The 23,389-nt window shown below is 39.9% G+C and overlaps 1 protein-coding gene across 2 annotated transcripts in view; it reads right to left on the bottom strand.

The window, feature by feature from the left end:
- Positions 1-22,434, bottom strand: part of LOC124545671 (AH receptor-interacting protein) — a 187,474-nt gene extending 165,040 nt beyond the window's left edge. Inside the window, exons 1-2 of one of the 2 annotated variants that reach the window (XM_047124628.1) lie at positions 21,928-22,434; positions 6,997-7,176 (exon numbers count right to left, since the gene is read on the bottom strand). In XM_047124628.1, the coding sequence (XP_046980584.1) occupies positions 6,997-7,176; positions 21,928-22,002 (255 nt within the window). In that variant the 5' untranslated portion in view covers positions 22,003-22,434. The remainder of the gene's footprint in view (positions 1-6,996; positions 7,177-21,927) is intronic. The other variant, XM_047124621.1, reaches the window with a different exon arrangement.
- Between the last annotated feature and the right edge of the window lie 955 nt (positions 22,435-23,389).

Raw genomic sequence — 23,389 nt, 5'->3', positions numbered from 1 at the left:
AAATACACTTTCTCCTGGGTGAAAATACACCTTTCCCATGTTAAGTGACAGTATACTTTTCCTCGGAACTAACTTATCAATCCATTGAATCGTTATGGCCTTGTAAACTGGGGGGAGGGGGGGGGGGGGGGGTTTTGGAAAGATCTGTGATGTGCAGCAACATGTACGCTGCATATTTTCGTATTATGAAAGTATAATTCGAATTCCACCAAACAACGCATGTGACTTTCCAAAGCACTGAAATCGAGATTGCATAATGCCATGTGCTAGAAGATGAAAACGTGCACTTGAAATGCAGTGAACAGTTAAAAGCAGCCAGTAGTGTGGAATTAAACACTTAGTTTCAAATAAATGGATTGCCTCAACGGAAAAGAGTAATAAAAGCCAAATTTCTTTAGCAAACCGGCAAAAATAACTTAATTGTTCTGCAAGGCGACTAACACCTGACTGTTAGAAAGGTGGAAATAAAATAAAATCTGAAACTAATAACTTATTTTAGCCTTCTGTAATTATGTAAATGTATTTTAATTCACTTGATAGTTCCCGGCCACAGAAATTCATTTTGTTTTCATTTGACGTGAGAGCAATGAATGAAGAGGAAACAGCAAAATCACTAAACGTAAATAAGGGTCACATGGAGACTACCCTCCTCCCCACTACAACTGAAGAGTCCTCTGTCATGGATCTACAATATTTACGAACCGGGGCAATACTAGATAGTGGCGCCCTTCCTCTCCCCTTCCTCCAGCGTTTGAGGTAGGACTCTAAAAATTAAATCAACTTTCCAAAAAATGTTGATTTTGTAGCGCATATCTTTCTGCAGAGTCTGATAGATAAAACATATGTCTTCAAGTAAATGTAAGACGTGTTATTTGGTCTTTAGTGTGCCAAAGTGCAGTGTCACGCCACTTCACACAGCATTCTTCTATTGCACGTCACCGTATTTCGCTATGTCGATTTCAAACGTGTATATTTTGTAATGGATGTCATCAAACTATATTCGGGATAGTGCAAATTAAAACGTCCTGTGGTGCCTAACCTGCTCACAGTCTGCCGGTTTGACAGCCTGCCCCTCGCAATTAATACTGGGTGGGATTATCTGTAACCAGGACAACAAGAACTCTTCAGAAAATTTTCACTCTTTATTGCCTATTAGCTAATAACTTGCTGTTTTGTGTGACATAAAATTAAATATAGGATACATAAAACCAGTAAAGACAAGAGACAAGCAAGATACAGTACACATTTCTCCAGTCCTTAAGTCCTAGCGTTCTTTTCTCTCTAATCAGGCTACATCTACATCTACATCTACATTGATATGGCTTTACATGGCGTGCTTTCCTTTCTGCGAAAGAATCTATTATCTCATCAAAGTTCATCAAACCTTTTGCTGCATGAAAAAATGAAATGTCATCGTCTAATATGGAAAAAGCTGTTAATACAAATAGTACCCAAGACTGGTGTTGTTTCTGTAGCTAATTACGTGTATTCTGTCACTATCTGCTAGATAAAACGAAATAGGCCTGTCTAATATTGCAGCAATTGGAATACACCCAAAATAAATGAGACTGTTTTAGAGCAAATGGCCATTTTTATGACTGGACAAAATACAATTCACAAAGAAACACTATCAAATGTTTATTAGGCCTACTACAAGCAAAAAGCTTTATGTTAGGTAATAATTTCACATTTCATTCATACGCTCCAGCTTCTCATCTTCTCCTTCCTCGTTCTAACAAACAATCTTGTCACCAGTAATTCTGTAACTATTCCTGCTTGTGTCAAAACTTATTCTCTGGTTAACTTCACTAAACCTGCTACAATCACCGATTTAGTTATTCCGCATTTATTCTACGGTTGGGTGTTCGTACAAAGCGTTTTCCGCACTACTCCCAGAATAGAAATTAATGCCTGCTGGCCGGGGATTGTACAACTGGCCCTTACTAGTGTAGTGGTCTGGTCAAAACTTTCTATCAAAATTTCATTTGCTTGGATACACCGAGATGATAACAAGTAATCTTTCCTGCCTGTTTGTTATTCCTGTTAGTCTGAATCTATGACTTTCACTAGTAGCTATAACAACGCTGATCATTCGCAAACCCAGTCAAGCACACAAACAAAAATTGGCATTCATCCATCTTTCTTTATTCTTCTCAGCTCGTATGGCCCCGTCCCCTTCTGTCTGCAGGGACGTTTACTTCTAGATGCGACGGGGATTCTCCTGGCAGACACATCACGTACACTATGATGGCATTCAAAAATCAGCTTCTGATCATTCAGGAATCAACTCAGAATGTGAATCTTCAGGTTTTGGAGGCGCAAAGACTGTTCCATTAAGTTTCGGTTGTGCAGCTGCAAGAAATCTCTTTCTTCTAATATTTCGGCTGTATACCGTCCAGCCATCTTCAGAGTGAGTCACAAGACTGCCACTCCAGTGCTCGCTTCGTACCTTCATACTCGTGTACCGCGCGACTGCGCATACGGCCACAGATGCGAATGCGGCAGAGACGTTGGTCGGCGGCAGAGACGTGCATAATGCGCGAGTTACATCTATGACTCCACAGTCGATCTGTGTTGGCATATCAATGTATCATTGTGATCTGCACTGTGACGACGTCTTTGTGAGTTTATTTCAGCAAGTGCCAGATTCCATGATTTATCAAGATTGAAACCACTATCTCTATTAATTAAATTCATCGTCAAGCGAATTTCAATTGCCTCCTTCACTATCGAGTCCCAAAAGGATGATGTAGTTGCCTAAATTTCGACGTTGTCATACAACATACTGTGACCATTATCAATACAGTGCTCTGCCACTGCCGACTTGTTAGGTTGTAAAAGTCGTGTGTACCTCCGGTGTTCTGTACATCTTTCTTGGACAGTACGAGTTGTTTGTCCGATGTAGGAAAGGCTGCATTCACATGGAATTTTGTAAACTCCAGATTTTCGGAGCAGCAAATCATCTTTGACGGAGCCCACGAGTGCAGCTGTCCTGGGTGGAGGACGAAAAATCACTTTTACTTTGTGTCTGCCCAGAATCCGTCCTATTTTTGATGAGAGGCTACCCACATATGGCAGGGAGGCCATCGATTTAAAGGTTTCTTCATATTCTTCTGCTTTCTATGTGGCCTCTTTCGTTTTCATTTTCAGTGCCCTGTATTTGTTGTGGAGAGTGCCCATTGTTTTCAAACACTCTTTGTAAGTGGGAAAGTTCATCTTGCAGACTGCTTTCGTCAGAAATAATATGCGCTCTGTGAGCCAAAGTTCGGAGAACACTCATTGTCTGGGCAGGATTGTGGCAGCTATTTGCACGTTAATACAGATCGGTGTGCGTCGGCTTCCTATACACTTAATGTCCCAAAGTGCCATCCTCTCTGCGCCGAACCAAGACATCCAAGAATGGAAGGCATCCCTCCTTTTCAATTTCCATTGTGAACTTTATTTGATCATTGAGGGAGTTCAGATGTCTTAAGAAGTCTTGCAAGTTGTCTTCACCAAGGGGCCAAACTACAAAGGTGTTATCAACATACCTTCAGAATAGCGTTTGTTTCAAGTCAGCAGATTCAAGCGCCTTCTCCTCGAAGTCCTCCATAAATAAATTGGCCACCAGAGGGGATAAGGGACTACCCATGGCGACTCCATCCATCTGTTCAAAAAATTCGTTGTTAAATAAGAAATATGTGGAGGTCAGAACATGTTTGAATAAAGTTGAAATCTCTTTGTCAAAACTTCTTTCAATAGGTTGTAGAGATTCTGGAAAGGGAACCTTTGTAAATAAAGCCACCACATCAAAACTAACTAATATATCAGACAGGCTGATTTTCAATGATTTCAGTTTACTAATGAAGTCAGCAGAGTTTCTTATGTGGCGAGTACAATTTCCCACAAGAGGCCTCAACAATGATGCCAGATGTTTGGCAATTTCATAGGTCGGAGAGCCTATGTTACTCACTATGGGGCGCAAAGGAACATCTTTCTTCGGGACCTGGACTCTATAGTGAAGGAGGCAATTGAAATTCGCTTGACAACGAATTTAATTAATAGAGATAGTGGTTTCAATCTTGATAAATCATGGAATCTGGCACTTGCTGAAATAAACTCACAAAGACGTTGTGCAGCTCACAATGATACATTGATATGCCAACACAGATCGACTGTGGACTCATAGATACAACTCGCACATTATGTACGTCTCTACCACCGACCAACGTCTCTGGCACATTTGCATCTGTGGCCGTATGCGCAGTCGCGCGGTACACGAGTATAAAGGGACGAAGCGAGCACTGGAGTGGCAGTCTTGTGACTCACTCTGAAGATGGCTGGACGGTATACAGCCGAAATATTAGAAGAAAGAGATTTCTTGCGGCTGCACACCCAAAACTTAATGGAACAACTCAGAATGTGTTCAAAAATGTCCAAAAACCAACAGGGATGTGTTTCAAAATTATATGAATAATTGTTAGACCAACGTGCACTGGATGCTAGTCACTTTGTGAAACAAGGTTTTTTCCTCAATAATATGAATTTGCCCCCCCCCCCCCCCCCCCGAAATTGCCGCCTCTTCTGCCCCCCTAGATCTGGGCCTGTTGAGCATAGGTGAATCTGGCAATCTGGCAGCTTGGGCGCTCCAGTAAAATTTTTCCATGTAGTATCTAGCTGCTTGATGCTACTGCGTGTACAGCTAACAACCACACTTCCATAGCCAGAAGCGGGAGAAGGTACTACTCATAAGCGACGCAACTGTGCATGCGCATGAGCCCGCTCGCAACTGCTCAAAGGAATCTAATGTAAACCGTTGTGACGTCGCGCTCACCGGAGGCAATTTGTTGTTCTGAAGCATTGCATAGTCTTCCTAAAGCCTTTGACACATTTTGCTGTTGGCAGACGCTTGTATGAGCACTGTGTTTTGTTGTTGTATATGGCGCATTTCCTTTGTAACTTAAGTTTTATTTTCTTTTTTTTTCTCTCGTTCATGTCTTATTGCTGCAGTATTATTCTGCAATACTGGCATACAGTAATATCCTTTGTTAGAATATTGGTTCTCACTAGCCCTAATTACAAAAATCTAACTGAAAACTAAAACAATGAAAAATTCCCGGACTTGTAAAAATTCCCGGGTTTTTCCCGGTTTTCTACCGGATGAAAAAATTCCCGGGTTTTTCCCAGATCTCCTGGTTGTCCCGGGTCGTGTACACCATGAAACTGTTCTTCATTCATACAGCTGCCTACTGCCATCTGTTGGACAAAAGTCATGCAATTTCACATGGAGCCTGTAGAAAGCTTTACTAGCAAATAGGAGAGGGAGGGAGGGATGGGATTCACACACACCTAATGCTGCAATCTATGGGTAAAGCGAAGTTTTGCTGACTATCCTCATACAAAAATATAAAACCTCGAAGTTGAACTTAAGAAATAAATAGTCAACTACTAAATACATTTGAAGAATTGGAAAATATTGAGATCTAATTAATATGACACAGACACCACGGTTTACAAACTGGGTATACACTGAAGTGCCAAAGAAACTGGTATAGGTATGCGTATTCAAATACAGAGGCAGAATACAGTGCTGCGGCCAGAGATGCCTATTTAAGACAAGTGTCTGGCACAAGTGTTAGATTGGTTACTGCTGCTACAATGGTTATCAGGATTTAAGTGAGTTTGAGCGTGGTTTTAAAGTCGGCGCACGACTGATCGGACAAGCGTGTCTGAGGTAGCAATGAACAGGGGATTTTTCCCATACGACCATTTCACGAGTGTACCATAAATATCAGGAATCTGGTAAAACATCAAATCTCTGACATCGGAAAAAGATCCTGCATGAACGGGACCAATGACGACTGAAGAGAATCTTTCAACATGACAGAAGTATAACACTTACACAAATTGCTACAGATTTCAATGCTGGGCCATCAACAAGTGTCAGTATGTGAATCATTCAATGAAACATCATCAATACGGGCTTTCGGAGCTGAAGGTCCACTCGTGTACCTTTGATGAGTGCATGACACAAAGCTTTACATCTCGTCTGGGCCCACTGACACTGACATTCGACTGTTGACGATTGGAAACATGTTGCCTGGTCAGGTAAGGCCCGTTTCAAATTATATCAAGCGGATGGATGTGTACGTGTATGGAGACAACCTCATGAATCGATGGACCCTGCATATCAGCAGGAGACTGTTCAAGCTGGTGGAGACTGTCAATGGTGTGGCGGTGTGTGCAGTTGGTATGGTATGAAACCCCTGTCACATATAGATATGACTCTGGCAGATGAAACGTACGTAAGCATTCAGTCTGGTCATCTGTGTCCATTCATGTCCATTGTGGATTCCGACAGACTTGGGCATTTCCAACACCCCACCTGTCCAGAATTGCTACCGAGTGGCTCCAGGAACACTCTTCTGAGTTTAAACACTCGTGCTGGCCACCAAATACCCCAGACATAAACCTTATTGGGCATATCTGGGATGCCTTGCAATGTGCTGTTCAGAACGGGTCTCCACCCCCTCGTACTCCTATGGATTTATGGACAGCCCTGCAGGATTCATGGTGTCAATTCCCCTCAGAACTACTTCAGACATTAGTCGAGTCCATTCCATGTCGTGTTGCAACACTTCTGCATGCTCGCACGGCCATACACAATATTAGGCAGGTGTACCAGTTTCCTTCTCTCTTCAGTGCATAAGGAACACGAAGGTAAGTTTAGTTTTCACCAACCTTTTTGTCCCCAGACACAAAAGAGGCAAAACACATAAGTGAATCCACTTATTCATAGCAACAAACTACAAAACTATCTTATTGCAAGGAATTTCAAAATGACTGGTGTACCAAATACAGAGCATACCATTTTGTCACACACTGCTTTTGAAAAGGAACTGTTAACTGCAGATAAAAACCTATCATGCATTTTGCAGGTCATACATTATTTCCATAATCAAATTATTTAACACTATATTAAGAATTTCCACTCTTAATTAACATGTCAATACTTACACTTTTGTCAACTTTGAACTTTGCAACTTCATGTATCGCCATCATTTTTACTGCAGTTTCCCAAACTTCTAGCTTAAACCCTTTACCGAGAACCAGTTCCATTGGCTTGCCCATACTTCTACTATCATCCAAAACCTGAGATTCATCTCCTGCTCTTCTGGTTTGAAAATGAAACACCACCTAATGGGAAAATGTTTAAATACAATTTATATACTTTTCATGTACAAGATGCTTCAGATGGGCATTCAAAAAATGCTTAAATTTGAAAGAAGGTTTGATTTTATGAAAAGCAGTAGGATCAGTGGAAAAATCAGGCAAGAGCATCAGAATGTACAACAATCAAAATTACAATTAAACCAAAACATAAAAGTAATATGCAAACAGCACGAAATGAGCAACATCTACATCTACAAACCACATTTAGGTATCTGGCAGAGTGTCCATCAAACCACCTTCACACTAATTTTCTAATTATTCCACTCTCAAACAGAGTTCAGAAAAAAAATGACATCAATATCTATCCAAGTGAGCTCTGATTTCTCTTATTAAGATAATTTCTCTGTACATGGGTTGGCATCAACAAAATATTTTTGCATTCGGAGGAGAAAGCTGGTTACTGAAATTTTGTAAGAAGATCATACAACAACGAAAAATGTCCGCCCCCGATAGCTGAGTGGTCAGTGCAACAGAATGTCAATCCTAAGGGCCCGGGTTCGATTCCTGGCTGGGCCGTAGATTTTCTCCACTCAGGGACTGGGTGTTGTGTTGTCCTAATCATCATCATTTCATCCCCATCGATGTGCAAGTCGCCGAAGTGTTATCAAATCGAAAGACTTGCACCCAGCAAATGGCCTACCCGACGGGAGGCCCTAGTCACATGACTTTTATTATTTAACAACGAAAAATGTCTTTGATCTAATGATGACTACCCCAAATCCTGTACCATATCTGTGCCACTGTCTCCTCTTTTTAAATATCTCAAAAATACAAAATGTGCTGCCCTTCTTTGAGCTTTCTCAATGTACTCTGTTAATCCCATCTCGTAAGGATCCCACACCACACAGCAATACTCCGAAAGAGGACGGACAAGCATAGTGTAGGCAGTTTCTTTAGTTGATCTGTTGCATTTTCTAAGTGTTCTGTCAATAAAATGCAGTTTTTGGTTCACCTTCCCCAAAACAGTTTCTACTTGGTCTTTCCAATTTAAGTTGCTGGTAATTATAATTCCTAGGTATGTAGGTGAATTTATGGCTTTTAGATTTACTGATTTATTATGTTACTGAAGTTTAACAAATTACAGTAGGCATGCATGTGGATGGCCTCACACTTTTTATTGATTAGGGTCCATTGCCAATTTTTGCAGCATACAAGATATCTTTGCAATTGGTTTTTATCTTCTGATGACTTTTTTAGACAGCAACATAAGATGACTGTTCAGATTGTCTCGTAAGTCATTCATAAAGATAAGGAATAGCAGGGGCTATAAAACTACCTTTGGAAACAAGAAATCATTTCTGTTTTACTTGATGACTTTCCATCAGTTACTAAACACTGTGACCCCTCAGACAGGAAATCACAAGTCCAATCGCATAACAGACGATATTCCATAAGCAGACAATTTGATTGCATCCCACTTGTGAGGTGCAGTTTCAAAAACATGGCCTGCAGCGAGGTACTAACTTTCCAGAACTTACTAGGCATAATGGTAGACTTCTATTTGGCAACCTGACATATCATTTGGCCTTACTTCACTGCAGACATCACTGTTGCCTCAAATGTAAGACATATTTAACTCCTTTTTCATTACACCATTATTATGTTGTTATTTTATGACCCCTTTATACCTTTAAAAGCTGCTTGTCGATGCTCTACTGACAAAGTGCTCACAACGCTAAATAAACAACTGTTCGTAACAAGCAGTATACAGCAAGTGCTGCAGTTCTGTAGACATTATGCCAAAAATTAAATTCATGTACATCCCTTCTTATCTTCTAGGGTTGATTTATTAATCTATGACTCCGACAAAGAAAGAGTAAAAGAATTCAAGTACAGCTGTAGGTGGTGGCTCTCAGCCTGATTCCATCTCTCTTCACATTGTTTTTCAAAAGCTGTATTGAATCACCATCAGCTGCTACGAAAACCTTTATTGCTGCTACTGGATTCCACTATTACCAATCACTGTCAGGTGGAAATTTTTCCATTACAGTCGCACTGTGTACAATATATATGATTTTCCATCTCAGTCTCCTAAACTTCATGTTTTTGAACTGGACGATGGAAATCAAAACAAAGAATTAAAAAATTGTTTGGAAGATTTCACGTGCCAATGATATTATAACACATCACATTGAAGCTCTGCAGACACCTAAACCATCAGAACATCGTTGCTATAACTGAGGCTGTTGCGCAATTCAACAACTGTTAATTGCCTCCGACTTAACTTTTTAAATTTGTTTTGCTAGCAATACTGTAACTGTTTACTGTTTTGTGCCATTCCTTAAGGGCTTCAATCAGTGCTCTCCTCTGCTGCACGTGTGTGATATATGAGAGAGAGAGAGAGAGAGAGAGAGAGAGAGAGAGAGAGAGAGAGAGAGAGAGACAGCGAGAGAGAGAGAGAAAATCACACCATGCAACAGTCAGCATGCAATATTGTGCAGCTGGCAAAAATTACATAGTACAAATGGGGCTGCTCACACTACTAGACAGCAGGGCCATCTGTTAGCCAACGGCGAACGTTCCTAAGGACTGCTAAGAATAAATACTGGACAGCATGACCATCTCTTAGCTACAGCAACCACAACTCATGAGGATGCCACGATGGGTGTAGCTATGATTTTCCTCAAAATGCAATACAAGCAGACAACTCTGCATTCAAAGGCCACATGTATTGTGAGACAGACAAGCATGTTCACTGTCTCTATATCAGCCGGAAACCATTGAAGAACTGACCAGACTTAATGACTCAACACAGGATTTGCTGGATGACAGTGAATGGGAGGCTGACACAAAACATTGTGAGGACTAAACAGACAAATGCAAACGCACTATCCAAAAGTGAAAAGGGATTTTATGAAGAGCATCTTCAGACCACAGAAATACATCCAATCCAGATTCACCAACCTCTGCAGTCACAAATGCGCCTACGTAAACATCATATTGCCTACCATCAAACTGAATCATTTCTCAGGTGACATACAAGCATGAGCTTGGCTCTGGGAGCAATTCATAGCTTCCATAGACGAAAATGCAATGGTGTCAGTTATGAATAAGCATATATACCTCCATGGATATCTAAATGGTGAACCCAAGGATTTGGTTGCTGGGACTGCTGTTACAGCTGCCACATATGAGCAGATGAAATAAATTTTGAAGTCTAAATACATGGATAAGAAATGTGAGGGTGAGCACCATATTCCCACCTCCAATAGCCACCTCAAGACAGCAAACAAGCTTGGAATGACTGCTTCCATCTTCACATATTTGCAAAATTGCTCATGTAAGTGTCAGAGGACCAACCAGTAGGAGTGAACTGACATGTATTATTTTAAACACAGGGAAAAAGTTAAGTTTTATCCATCATTCACTGATTGAATCTCTTCAAGTCAATGTCACTGGAACCACAACTCTGGAGATAAGATACGTGGGTCGTCGTATGCCACAGCTTTTGAAGCAGCAATGATTTCTCACATCCACCAACAGTACTTCAGGATGAAGGGGATATCGTCTGGAGGGAGAGGACACAGCTGGTATATCCAAGAGAAGACAGTAAAGTTCTTCCTACTAAAGTTCTGATCAGCACTGCTTATGATTGGTAAACAGTGAACTTGGAACAATTAATTAACATATCAGTTCTTCATCCCTTCAGATATGTTCATGGTGGAAGCAGAACTTGCATTGCAGTTAACCAGACAATTGTCAACTTCATTCATGGTAGATTCAATGAGATGTATTATAAGTCAGTGTGCTGCTTTTGGGGCTCGGAGACAACTGGAATAACAGAGCCTCAAGATTAAGCATTGACACCCGTGCACAACCCAGTCTAACAAGAGTTCTGAGAGTCATTGTGCATGCAATTGGCTCGGAAGGAGGATATTCTCTTCTCCAGCAACTGTACTGTTGCTAAAGTATGTTTTTACTCCTTACAAAACAAGAGACAGGAGAAAAAGAACTGAAGCTTATTTATCCTGAGAGTGCATTAAACTACATTAAGAGGGACCAGTTAGAAGCTGCATCTGAGAACTGTACAGTTGGAAGCATATTTGACTCGCCACACCAAATAGTAAAGAAACACAGCAGCGAAGTACCAAATACAGGATCATGTTCGATGCATGTCATATGTTCCCTGCTTTCTGTCTCTGAATGGCAGCCACTAAACAGTAGCAAATTTACTGCCAGACATACATGCAACATTGCTACAATCCCACAAACTTCTAATAGGACTAGTGTGCGATGTCGACTGAACGTTCTTACATCTGACCTGAAACAAATAGGATAGAGATCTCACTAGGTTCTTTTGAAACCCTGTAGAACAAATTGATGATGGTGCCTTCACCACTGCAGATACTGTGATGACGTATCAGTTTAAAATTTGCCATTTGTACTTGTGACAAGCCCATTCCTTTTGTCAGCAGCTATAACAGAGCTAGCAATGCTAAATAGTAACAAATATCCACAAGTATCAGCATTTATATGGAATTCTACATTTGTGAACAATTTTTAACTAGTGTGTGAGACTGGGCTGAGGTTCCAATTGTTTACCACAAACTTACAGCACTCTTCCTGCAAATTTACCTTCCACTTTCCAAAGAGGCAACTAACTTGAAACATCTGAAGCTCTAACATGGCATACCAAAGGTCTTAAACCCAACCCACAAATCATATCTTGGGGAAAAAAATGAAATACTAAATCTCTCCATTAACTACCAAAAGGTAGCTGAAAACATTACTGACAAACTAGCCACTGATAACCATTCCTCAAGCAGCAGCTCTGTTTTATGATCCTCTCAATCAGTTCACATCCATTGGGATTGTTGACAAACTAATCTTCCCAGACACGTGGCTGAGGGGTCTTAAGTGGAAGGAAGTTTTAGCCCACAGACTATGTACTTAGTTGGCACTCATAGTTCAAAACTTCATCATTCATTGTTGCACATTCGTAGATGGCCATGTAGGACAGGCACAAGTTACTCTGCAGAGGTGCATATGTTCTGCAATGCATCTGTAACAGCCTATGGTGCTGCTCTGTATGTATGGACAACTGCTCAAATTGCTTACAGCACATATTGCTTGCAGCAAGTACAGACTGGCACCAATCATGAAAGTAACCTTACCTAGGCTGCGATTGCTTACCACATTGGCTGACTCACACACGATTCCTTTGTTACTTTTTCCAGAAATGGGGTCTGATGCAAACGGTGCTACTTTGTGGAGTGACTCAACAGGGCACCATGGAGCAGATATAAAATGATCCTAACAAATTTGTAATCAGGTGACAGAAATAGTGACCTATGCCACACCCAGTCAATGGAGGCACTGTCCTGGAAGTCAAAATCCTACAGATAACCTCACATGGGGAACAAAAGCAGATCTACTAGCAACATTTGACATCTAGTGGTACGGTAAATTGTGACTGGTTGGTTGGTTGGTTGGATGTTGTTGTTGTTGTTGTTGTTGTCGTCTTCAGTCCTGAGACTGGTTTGATGCAGCTCTCCATGCTGTTAAGGGTTGGTTGTTAAGGGACTATAAACAGTGAGGTCATCACTCCCTTGGTTCAGGGGTAATTCATCTGGAATTAGTAATGTCTGCCAAGAATGTGTTCTCATGATGAAAGTACATACGAGCAGTAAAACTGAGGCACTGAAAGCAATACTGATAACAGAGCTGGGAAATAATTTCTGGAGATGCATACACATTGAGCCAATACATACAAAGGTCAGAGCAGACAAGGGGTCTCCCAGAGTTCATCCCCCCCCCCCCCCCCCCCCCATTTCCGATCACATCAACCCTGATTAAGGACAAAGACAGTGAGACAGCATAGAATGCCTTCTAGTCAGTAACACATCAGCTGGGCCGCCAATAGTAAAAGCATTGTGAGAGCAATGGGTAAGGCACCAGTTGGATGGCCTTATTTGGACCCACAAATTCCCACTTTTGCTTGTCAAACTTAAGGTGGGGTGAGTAATTGCAGTTGGCTGGTTCATTCCCCAGGATACGCACATGACCTGGCACCCACAGAAAGAAAACTTAGTAGGCAACACAATCAAGGCCAGAGAGGAGGTCACAAATAGCTGATATCACAGGACAACAAGAGTAACAGAATCAATGGCCAGGAGACTGCTCACTGGGTTACTGCCAAGTAAAACAGCATCATGGAAGGCTTGTTTAATAAGGTGTACTGGTCTGTTAATAACTGCCAGCTCTGCTGTAAAAACACTACACATTCGCAGAAACGAAAGATGATACTGACCTGTGAAATATGTAAAATCATATCCATCAGTTTTAGACCCGTTAGTGTGAATGATGGTAGCACTACTTGATACTTTTGGAGAGGCACAGACAACAAAAGGTCATCGGGTGACAAACTTTAGGACCGTGGTGGAATAGATCAATCCTAAGTTGTCGCCTGGATAACAACCAAGGGGGGGGGGGGGGGGGGGGGGGATATGATGTGTGAGGAATACATTATAAGGAAGTTAGTTGGAGGTTCTGACAGAAGGCTGCAATATGCATTCCAACTGGTAAAACCCACCCATAGGTAGGTTTCTGGTGGTCAATGCCCAACTAAAAAAAAAAAAAAAAAAAAAAAAAAAGTAATAAGTCTGATGATGAGTAAATTGTCAAACGGTCTCTGCATATGTGAGCAACAGTTGACACTGTTGGATCAGAAGAAGCAATATTCCAGCTCCAGCAAGGACACAGGACTAGTCAGAAAAGTGCCAGTGGCCAATTGTACACCACCAAGGTATGTAAAGTACACAAGCGGCAAGACGCAGTCAATACCTTCGCTGCGCAGTGCCGATGGTACTGTTACCGACGACTGTGCCGCTAAAGCGGAGTTATTGAATGCAGTTTTCCGAAATTCCTTCACCAGGGAAAATGAATGGAATATTCCAGAATTTGAAACACAAACAGCTGCTAGCATTAGTTTCTTAGAAGTAGATACCTTAGGGGTTGCGAAGCAACTCAAATCACTTGATACGGGCAAGTCTTCAGGTCCAGATTGTATACCGATTAGGTTCCTTTCAGATTACGCTGATACAATAGCTCCCTACTTAGCACTCATATACAACCGCTTGCTCACTGATAGATCTGTACCTACAGATTGGAAAATTGCGCAGGTCGCACCAGTGTTTCAGAAGGGTAGTAGGAGTAATCCATCTAACTACAGACCTATATCATTGACGTCGGTTTGCAGTAGGGTTTTGCAGCATATACTGTATTCAAACATTATGAATCACCTCGAAGGGAACGATCTATTGATACGTAATCAGCATGGTTTCAGAAAACATCGTTCTTGTGCAACACAGCTAGCTCTTTATTCGCACGAAGTAATGGCCGCTATCGACAGGGGATCTCAAGTTGATTCCGTATTTCTACATTTCCGGAAAGCTTTTGACACCGTTCCTCACAAGCGACTTCTAATCAAGCTGCGGGCCTATGGGGTATCGTCTCAGTTGTGCGACTGGATTCGTGATTTCCTGTCAGGAAGGTCGCAGTTCGTAGTAATAGACGGCAAATCATCGAGTAAAACTGAAGTGATATCAGGTGTTCCCCAGGGAAGTGTCCTGGGACCTCTGCTGTTCCTGATCTATATAAATGACCTGGGTGACAATCTGAGCAGTTCTCTTAGGTTGTTCGCAGATGATGCTGTAATTTACCGTCTAGTAAGGTCATCCGAAGACCAGTATCAGTTGCAAAGGGATTTAGAAAAGATTGCTGTATGGTGTGGCAGGTGGCAGCTGACGCTAAATAACGAAAAGTGTGAGGTGATCACGAATACTATAGAGGGGATGTGGGGGGCCATTAAGTCAGTTCTTGGGAGGGGGAAGAGGTGCTCTTCTAACCTTCAGTCTCATTTAGATGAGTACTGTTGGCAGAAGAGCATCCCCGAGGGTGTTCTCCCTCCCCTCCGGTTAAGGGCTAAGGGGTGTTTACTTGTTGGTACTGATTGTGTGTGTGTGTGTGTGGGGGGGGGGGAGATTTATTTTGTTGCAGTTTTTGTTGAGTTGTAGTGTGTGATTGAGATTTTTTTATTTTGCGTTTGTTTTTTTGTTTATGGGTATTTTATTTTGGGGTGAGGGGGGAGATTGGGTTTGGGGGTTGGGTGTGGGTGGGTTGCGTCTTTCTTTTGGTTGTGTATTTTTTTGTTGGTGTGTGTGTGTGTGTGTGTGTGTGTGTGTGTGTGTGTGTGATTATGGTGGCCGACCTATGTTGCGGCGCCGGAACTTTGTTGTGGTAAGTTTTTATATTTCTAGTTTTTAGTGTATTTGTTGTGTGTTGTTCTGGCTGGTGGAGTGGTTCTGGTTGAGTGGTTTGTTGTACTGGTGATTTGGTATTGTGTGTTGGTTTCTAGGTATGGAGTTGAGGGGAAGTTTTAGATTCCAATTTGTGGTCGTATCTGTGAGTTTTTTGGTATTAGGAGTTGCTGTTGACGTACGTGGGTGAAGGGGACTGTTTGATCTCAATGAGTGGTTGTGACTGTGGGTGTTCTAGTATCGGGAGTTGCTGTTGAGCTATATGGGTCCAGGGAAGTGTTTGATTCCAATTTGTGGGATCGGGAACTGCTATTGAGCTATATAGGTCAAGGGAAGTGTCCGATTCCAGAGGATATTGTGTTTGGTGGAATTCGGGGAGATTTGTGTTGTCAGTTTTTTTCGTCATTTTGTGTGGTTTGGTATGGTGGTGTGTGTCTAAGTTTGTTTATATTTACTTTGTACCCACCCAAAAACACCCAATTTCCTACGTTTGTCCCCTTAGTTTCATTAGGTTTTTTGTGGAACATGTGCGTGTTGCTTTTTCAATGTATTTTCGTGTTTGTTGTCATGTTTATGTAATGACGTCACAGGCGCCATATTGGAGTCTTAGTGTATGGTTGTTTCCGCCGTATTTGTGACGGAATCGGTCAAAGCAGACGGGTAGAATCGGACGCTTCTGTATTTCTGGTATTTTATCAATTCCTAAATCAAAAAGTGGGAAAGTTACTGCTGATGAAGTGGTGAAGACTGTCACTGATTTCTACAAAAATGATGAATATACTCGAATGTTACAAGGAGCAAATAACAAAGTTAGCATCCAGAAGAATGTGTACCTGCAAAAAAGACTCATTGTTTGCAACTTAAGAATCCTAACATTAACACTGGCCTTTCTAAAGTTTCTTCACTACAACCGAAGTGATGTATTTTAGCAAGCACTCATTCAGTGCGTGCATTTGCGTGTGGTATCCAGCAAAATGTAGAACTGCTTTTGGATGTGGAACACATTGAAGAAATATACAAAGAAATTATAAAATTTCTTGTATGTGACACTGAAAACTACAAGTGCATGCTTAATCACTGTAATAATTGTCGCTGCAATGACAAACTGTCAGAATTAGTTGCTGATGATAAAATTGAGTTCAGCCAGTGGATAAACACATATCATCAGGCAGAATTGGTAAAGCAGTCTGCCAGTGTTGGTGAATACATAGACTTGTTGGTAACAGAATTACAGGCACTTAAACCACACTGATTTGTATCTAGTGTCAGTGAAAATAATTGAAAAAATTGACAGAAAATCTAACTCTGGAAAAAGCAATTCTCTTAGTGGACTTTGCTGAAAACAACAGTTTTGTAATTCAGCATGTAATTCAGAGTAACCACTGGACAAGAAGCACCAGTACAATCCATCCCCTGTGCGTTTATGTGGTAAATGAAGAAAGTAAATTGGTAATAGTAAACCACTCTTTATAAGTGATAACATGGAACATGGTGTTGGATTTGTAAATGCTTTCTAGAAGGAAATGGTTATGTGGCTGGCAGAGCATTAACCACAAGTGAAGAAAGTGTATTCTTTCATTGACGGATGTGCTGCTTAATATAAGAATAGAGACAACTTTAAAAATTTGTGAGAGCACAAAAACGATTTTTCTATTAACGCTGAGCATTCCTTGTTTGCTACTAGCCATGGTAAATCTGTTTTCCGTGGTTTGGGAGGAACTATAAAATATGTATTGAGAAGGGCTAGTCTTCAACTAGCAGATTATGCTCAAATAACAGCTGCATCGAGTGTTTACGATTTCTGCAATGCTAATATTGACAAATGCTTCTCTCTCTCTCTCTCTCTCTCTCTCTCTCTCTCTCTCTCTCTCACTCTCCCACTTCTTAGAGAAAGTCAATGTAGAATTCCTACGCAAGAACTTTGAGAAGAGATTTTCGACAACCCACACAATACCTTGTACCACAATTTTCACCATTACAAACCACTTTCTTGTGATTCTTTAAAGATTAGAAGAGTAACTTCTTCTGAAAAGACTTCCTTGGTTTTTTCATCAATGAAAATCCCCCACAATTCACATGCACTCGTCCTCAACAAAATTCTTTTGTAGCAGCTGTATATGATGACAGGTGGTACTTCGCCTTTGTCATGAATGTCTGTGATGAAGACGGAAATGCTGAACTACTTTTTCTCCACCCACCTGAACCAGCAGTGTCATTCTTCTGGATCGAAAAGGAAGCCTCTTGTTTTGTGCCTTTGGAAATCATTTTATGTGCAGTTGGTGTACCTAAATCAACATTATTAGGGGGAAAGTATTATTTTAATGAAGAAGATATGAAGTTAACAGAATATAATTTGTCACAGTGGATTAAAAACAGAGAAGTTCTTAAGAAGTTTCATTGATAGTTTCAGGGATCTTCACTACCGAACATGTACATTTTAAATTAACATTAGTGTGGCTAGAATGGGATTACACAAGTATCCGATTCCACCTGTCTGCTTTGACACATGAAGTCATCACTATGGCAGAAATGGCCATTCTAAGCGTCTCCAATATAGCGCCTATGACGTCGCTAGATACACATGTCGACAACCACGAAAATATATATACATAAGACAGTAACATCTCCCCCCAAAAATATAATCTAAGTAAGGGGCAACTGAGGGGAATTGGTGGTTTTAGGGTGGGGGCAAGCTAAATATAACTAAAAAATAAAAAAATAATAATAAAAAAAAGACAAAACATACAAAATGACGGGAAAAAAAGAACAAGAACAAAATTACAATATTCTGCTACACCAACAAAATCTAAAGGAATCAGACACTTCTCTTGACTTATATAGCTCAACGGCAACTGTCGATACCAGAAAATAACACCCACAACCACGAAAATCTGAATCAGGCATTTCTCTTGACCGAGGTCAACCACAGCTGACGATACCAAAATACAAACACCTACAACAACAAAAATTCGAATCCGACATTTCACTTGACCTATAGAGATCAAGGGTCGACAGAAGCGTCCGATCCAACGCGTCGGCTTTGACCCGTGACGTAAGGGTGTTGTCGTGACAGAAGCGTCCGATCCAACGCGTCGGCTTTGACCCGTGACGTAAGGGTGTTGTATGTGACGTCATGACGGCGCGGAGTTTGGTTCGAGTGTGGCTGTCTCCAGTTCCGTTTTATCTTATTTTATTTACTTTTCTGATCTGTTCGTTCTATCTCGTGAGATTTTTTTAAAATTTAAAAACACTTATTACTTATTTTAATTATCTGTTTTTTCGAATTTCTGTTTTAGTTTATTATATTTATCTTTCTGATCTGTTCGTTCTATCCCGTGAGATTTTTTTTTTTTTTTTTTTTTTTTTTTTTTTTTTTTTTTTTTTTAAAAGACAAAAAACACTAATCAGCTACTGAAGCATCTTTATCTTCTATGGGTTGCAGGGGTTACGACCGCTGGGGAGGTGGGTGGGTATTCATGCATGGCTGTCTTCACTTACACGTTGTAGCTACGCAAGGCGTCTAAATTTGTTTATATTTAGTTTGCCCCCCACCCAAAACACCCCATTTCCCGCGCTTGTCCCGTTAGTGTCATTAGGCTTCTTGTGGAAAAGTGTGTGTGTGTGTGTTTTTGTTTCCGCCATATTTGTGACGTCATGGGTCAAAGCGGACGCTTCCGTATTTCCGAGATCAACCTTACCTGACAACACCAAAACAACAATAACCACAACTAAAACTACAGAAATTGGAATCGGTTATTTCCCTTGACCTATATAGGTCAACCCCAACTACTGATGCCAAAAAAATATCTTCAACTACGAAAAATAAAATCAAAACCGCAACACCTCAAAAACCCAAAAATCAAACATCCCTAGATGAATGAAAACACAATCAATACACCATAAATAGACAAGACACCACAACTCGAGAAGAATAGACCCAAAAGAAAACAATTACTTACCACGAACAAATTTAAGCACTGCAAACTAGGCTGGCTATATGCCACCCACTACCCCCCTCCCACTCTCTCTCTCTCTCTCTCTCTATCTCTGTCTCTCTCTCTACACTACACTTCACTTCACTTCACAATCTCAGCAATCAGTCCAAATAACTGGAGGTCTTCGACTGCAATTTAGCAGTGTTATATTCCATCAACATATCAATATCTAACAATAGAAGCCACGTCCTACTGCACCACAAACAGCAAACCAATAACACCTAAAGAAAATGTAAAACACATAAACAAAAAGAAACTAATTGATAACTCACTGAAAAAATTTCCAAACCTTACATCCCGAGCTACAAACACTGCCAATGACTTCTCACCTCCAACACCAAAGCTAAAAAACACCACCACCACCACCAGAGGACACCATCAAACACCACAAACTCAAACTCCACACCATAATGACGTCACACACAACACCACCCTTGCGTCACGGGTCAATGCAGATGGGTGGAATTGTACACTTCCACATAAACAAAAATAAATTAATTGATAACTCCCTGAAGAAACAAATACTGTCATTTAAAGAATCCATCTAATGAAAATGTTTCAATTAAATTTATAACTTGTCGCTCTGTATTTTTATGAGGCAGCCTTACTACATAGAATGTCAGTTTACATTATTTGATTTGAAAGATCTTCTGAACAATGATGTGAAATATGTTAAATATCTATCAAAACTCAGGGTGCTGCTACTTTTTTCTTTTTAAATAATAGCAGTTTCGATAAAAATAAATCTTATATCAGCGGTCAGAGACTTTAAAAATCATTATTTGGACCATAACAACTTAAGTTGACTATATTCCCATAAGTAACAGTTATTAATATTTGTTTCCAAAAAAGACACATCCCTCCTGTGACATCTGGTTAAACATGAGTGAGGTGTTGAAAAAGATACTTTTTGTTATTATTATTATTGTTGTTATTTGTGTCTTAAGTAACACAATCAAAATAACAAACTTCAGTTGCGGCATTTATGTTTGTAAATTTCCATTCCTTTCCCTCCAAACTACATGTAATATGTGCAGAAATTTTGTACTGAATATTGCCATGCAGAAAGTAGCAAGTATAAAAAGTTTCATGAAAATCTGAAGCAGTGGGTGTCAGGTGTGGATGATCTTTCTTAGATTTTTTTTCTTTTTCTTTCATCACAACACAAAGTATAGTGATTTCAGATTTATTTGTGTGTACATTCATAGAAAATTCATTAATAATTTTACTTTATTACACTGTGTACTGTCTTGGAAATTTTTTAAGACCAATAATAAGTTCCCATCAGGTTGTAGGAATGTGATATAATCATTCTTCAATGGGTCTGTAGTTTAACCAGAAATTGGAAAGTGACACACTAAATTCTGTTGTATTTTCTTTGTAACTTTCCTGCTCCAATAATTACATATCTGTTAAGCATGTGCTCCTTGTAAGTTATGAAAAAATTCCAAATCAAAACCTTCATACACATCTGAGTTATGTGCATTTATGCAGATAAGTACCATTTTGCATTGAGCAGAGCCCAGTTATCAGAATATTCCTTCATTAATATTTGATATAAGAAAAGGTTTTAGCCTGAAAGCAAAAATATTTTGCAGAAGTTATTATGTTATAAGTATAAGAAAGTGTGCAAAGTTTCATGAAAATCTGAGATAATGAGTGACATGACCTGTGTGATTTGACATGGAATGTTCCTGACGTAAAAATAGGCTTCGCTTCCAATCATTTTGAACCACAATAAGATTTTCTGCTTTCATTTTCGTTGGCTTCGCCAACATCAACCAAATTGCCACCTTCAGATCCTGGGTCTTGGACTATGCTAGAGATGAGTCTGTCACCAGAACCAAAATTTCAGTAGTGGTGCAATACTCCAACTTCAGTCCTGAAAAGGTACCCCGACATGCCACCGAAAATGGGTCCTTCTCCTCGAAAGAATGAAAATTTTTATGTTAAACATTTAGCTGTACTGTTAGTTTCATCATCAGAATTTACAGTTCAATTAGCTCTATAATTCCAATTTCTCATTTAAAAGATAATAGTGTAATGACTATCACTGCTTATAGACAATTTATATAGGACAAAAAGTAATATGTAAAATGGTTTGGCACACGCATTTATCTTATCAGCAACTTTCTTGATCTTATACGCCGAATTCTAATCACGCCATTTTCCTGTACAGCAGATGGCTTCAAACACCATTACTGATGGTGCGCCACAGTTACGTGCTGGTTCCAACTTTCTCCACCATCATCACTTCCTTTAAACTTCGTAACATCATTTGCGACTGAAACGTTGCAAATACATAGTACTAACACATTTGTTGCTACATAAACTTTTTTCAGTTACAATATGTTGACAGTACGCAACTAATTATGATGATGGGTCACCGAACTTTGATGACAAACCAGACTCTCTGAGAATAACTTTATGTTTCGTTTACTTATTCATCCATGTACACTTACCTTTGTCCCTTTCTCGAAGGTGACGCATTTGCTGCCAGCATGCAATATTGTCTTGCTGATCAAAGCTTCACTCATTCCGTATCAGAATATGTTTATCTTATACGTTAAAGTCTCAGTGACTAGTTTCAAGGTGAGTAGACCCAGATGTTTCATTCAAAATCACAGTGGCGTAAGCGGCTGGGTACGTACTCAACACTATGGAATCTACCCAGCAACGCAGAGAAATAAATTTCACTTCCTTACATCATAGTTTATTTCTCTAACAACACTTTCAACTTCCAGTAGCTGTATTGTCAAACGGTGGTACAGCAAACACAAACAACATGAGAAATCTGAATGTCGGTATTTCGATTCAATACTCGAACGATGTAGGGTGCTTAAGCAGGAAACAACTGACACACAATAAGCGCATCAGTATTTTCGTTTGCCAACTGCATGTCCTCGAATTCCAAGCATCTCATAATATTTGTCAGCAACATCTAACATATTTGCAAATGTAGCAGCCCATTAAAGGCTTGCTTGACAAGCACAAGTGCGCAAGCGTGCTTGAGCAAGAAGACACAAATTCCTGGCACCTACACATGGTTCAAGGGTGCTTGTACGAACATTACTTTGTTTGCTAGAAAATGTCGAGTTAAGACGACGATGCGCTGGCTTTGGCAACCTTTTTGGTTGTGTCATGAAAATAAAAACAAAGGATAAAATGTGATATGTGGAGTAAAGAGTGGTTAAAGAAAGGAAAACATTATTCCCGTATTAACTATTCGTGATAGACACGCTATGGAAACTATCCCAGTGAACTGTTAATTTTCTTCCTTCTTTCTCCACGTATGGGTAATATTGTGTTGTTTGACTTGACCTGTAGTACAGTACAACCGTTGTACAGACTGTAATTTAACAGGACCAACTAAAAATTATTTCAAACCATATAACTGTCAAATGCTTGCACAAGACTCCCTATTTGGTACACACGCTAAAGCATAATAATAATAATAATAATAAGATTTTATTGTCGTTAAGTTTACAGAAGCAATAGACAACGTCAAATTACAAAATATAAACAAAATTATATGCACGAGTTATTAGTACAATATTACAATAGTTTTATAAATAGTCAATAGACAGGAGATACAATATATAAAGTGAGGTAGTACAACCAAACGAATCAGAATGTACCAGTACAAAATACAGGAAAAGGTCAGTATACAGAATACCATGACAGGAAAACATATTATATAAAAGAAATATTACATCAGATTATAATAACTGCCCTTTGCAACTGTGCAGAGAAAAACAGATTAATGCTTATCACTAGCTACTAACAAATAGGTAACTAGAACTGCTAATGAAATAATTAATATTGTTACTAGCCACTAACAAATAGGTAACTAGAACTGCTAATGAAATAATTAATATAGTATATCGGGAGCAGCCTAAGTTTATAATATTATTTGTTTTTGAC

The sequence above is a fragment of the Schistocerca americana genome, chromosome 1 (assembly GCF_021461395.2).
Source record: "Schistocerca americana isolate TAMUIC-IGC-003095 chromosome 1, iqSchAmer2.1, whole genome shotgun sequence".
Taxonomy (NCBI): domain Eukaryota; kingdom Metazoa; phylum Arthropoda; class Insecta; order Orthoptera; family Acrididae; genus Schistocerca; species Schistocerca americana.
This window is presented reverse-complemented; position numbering and strand designations above follow the sequence as displayed.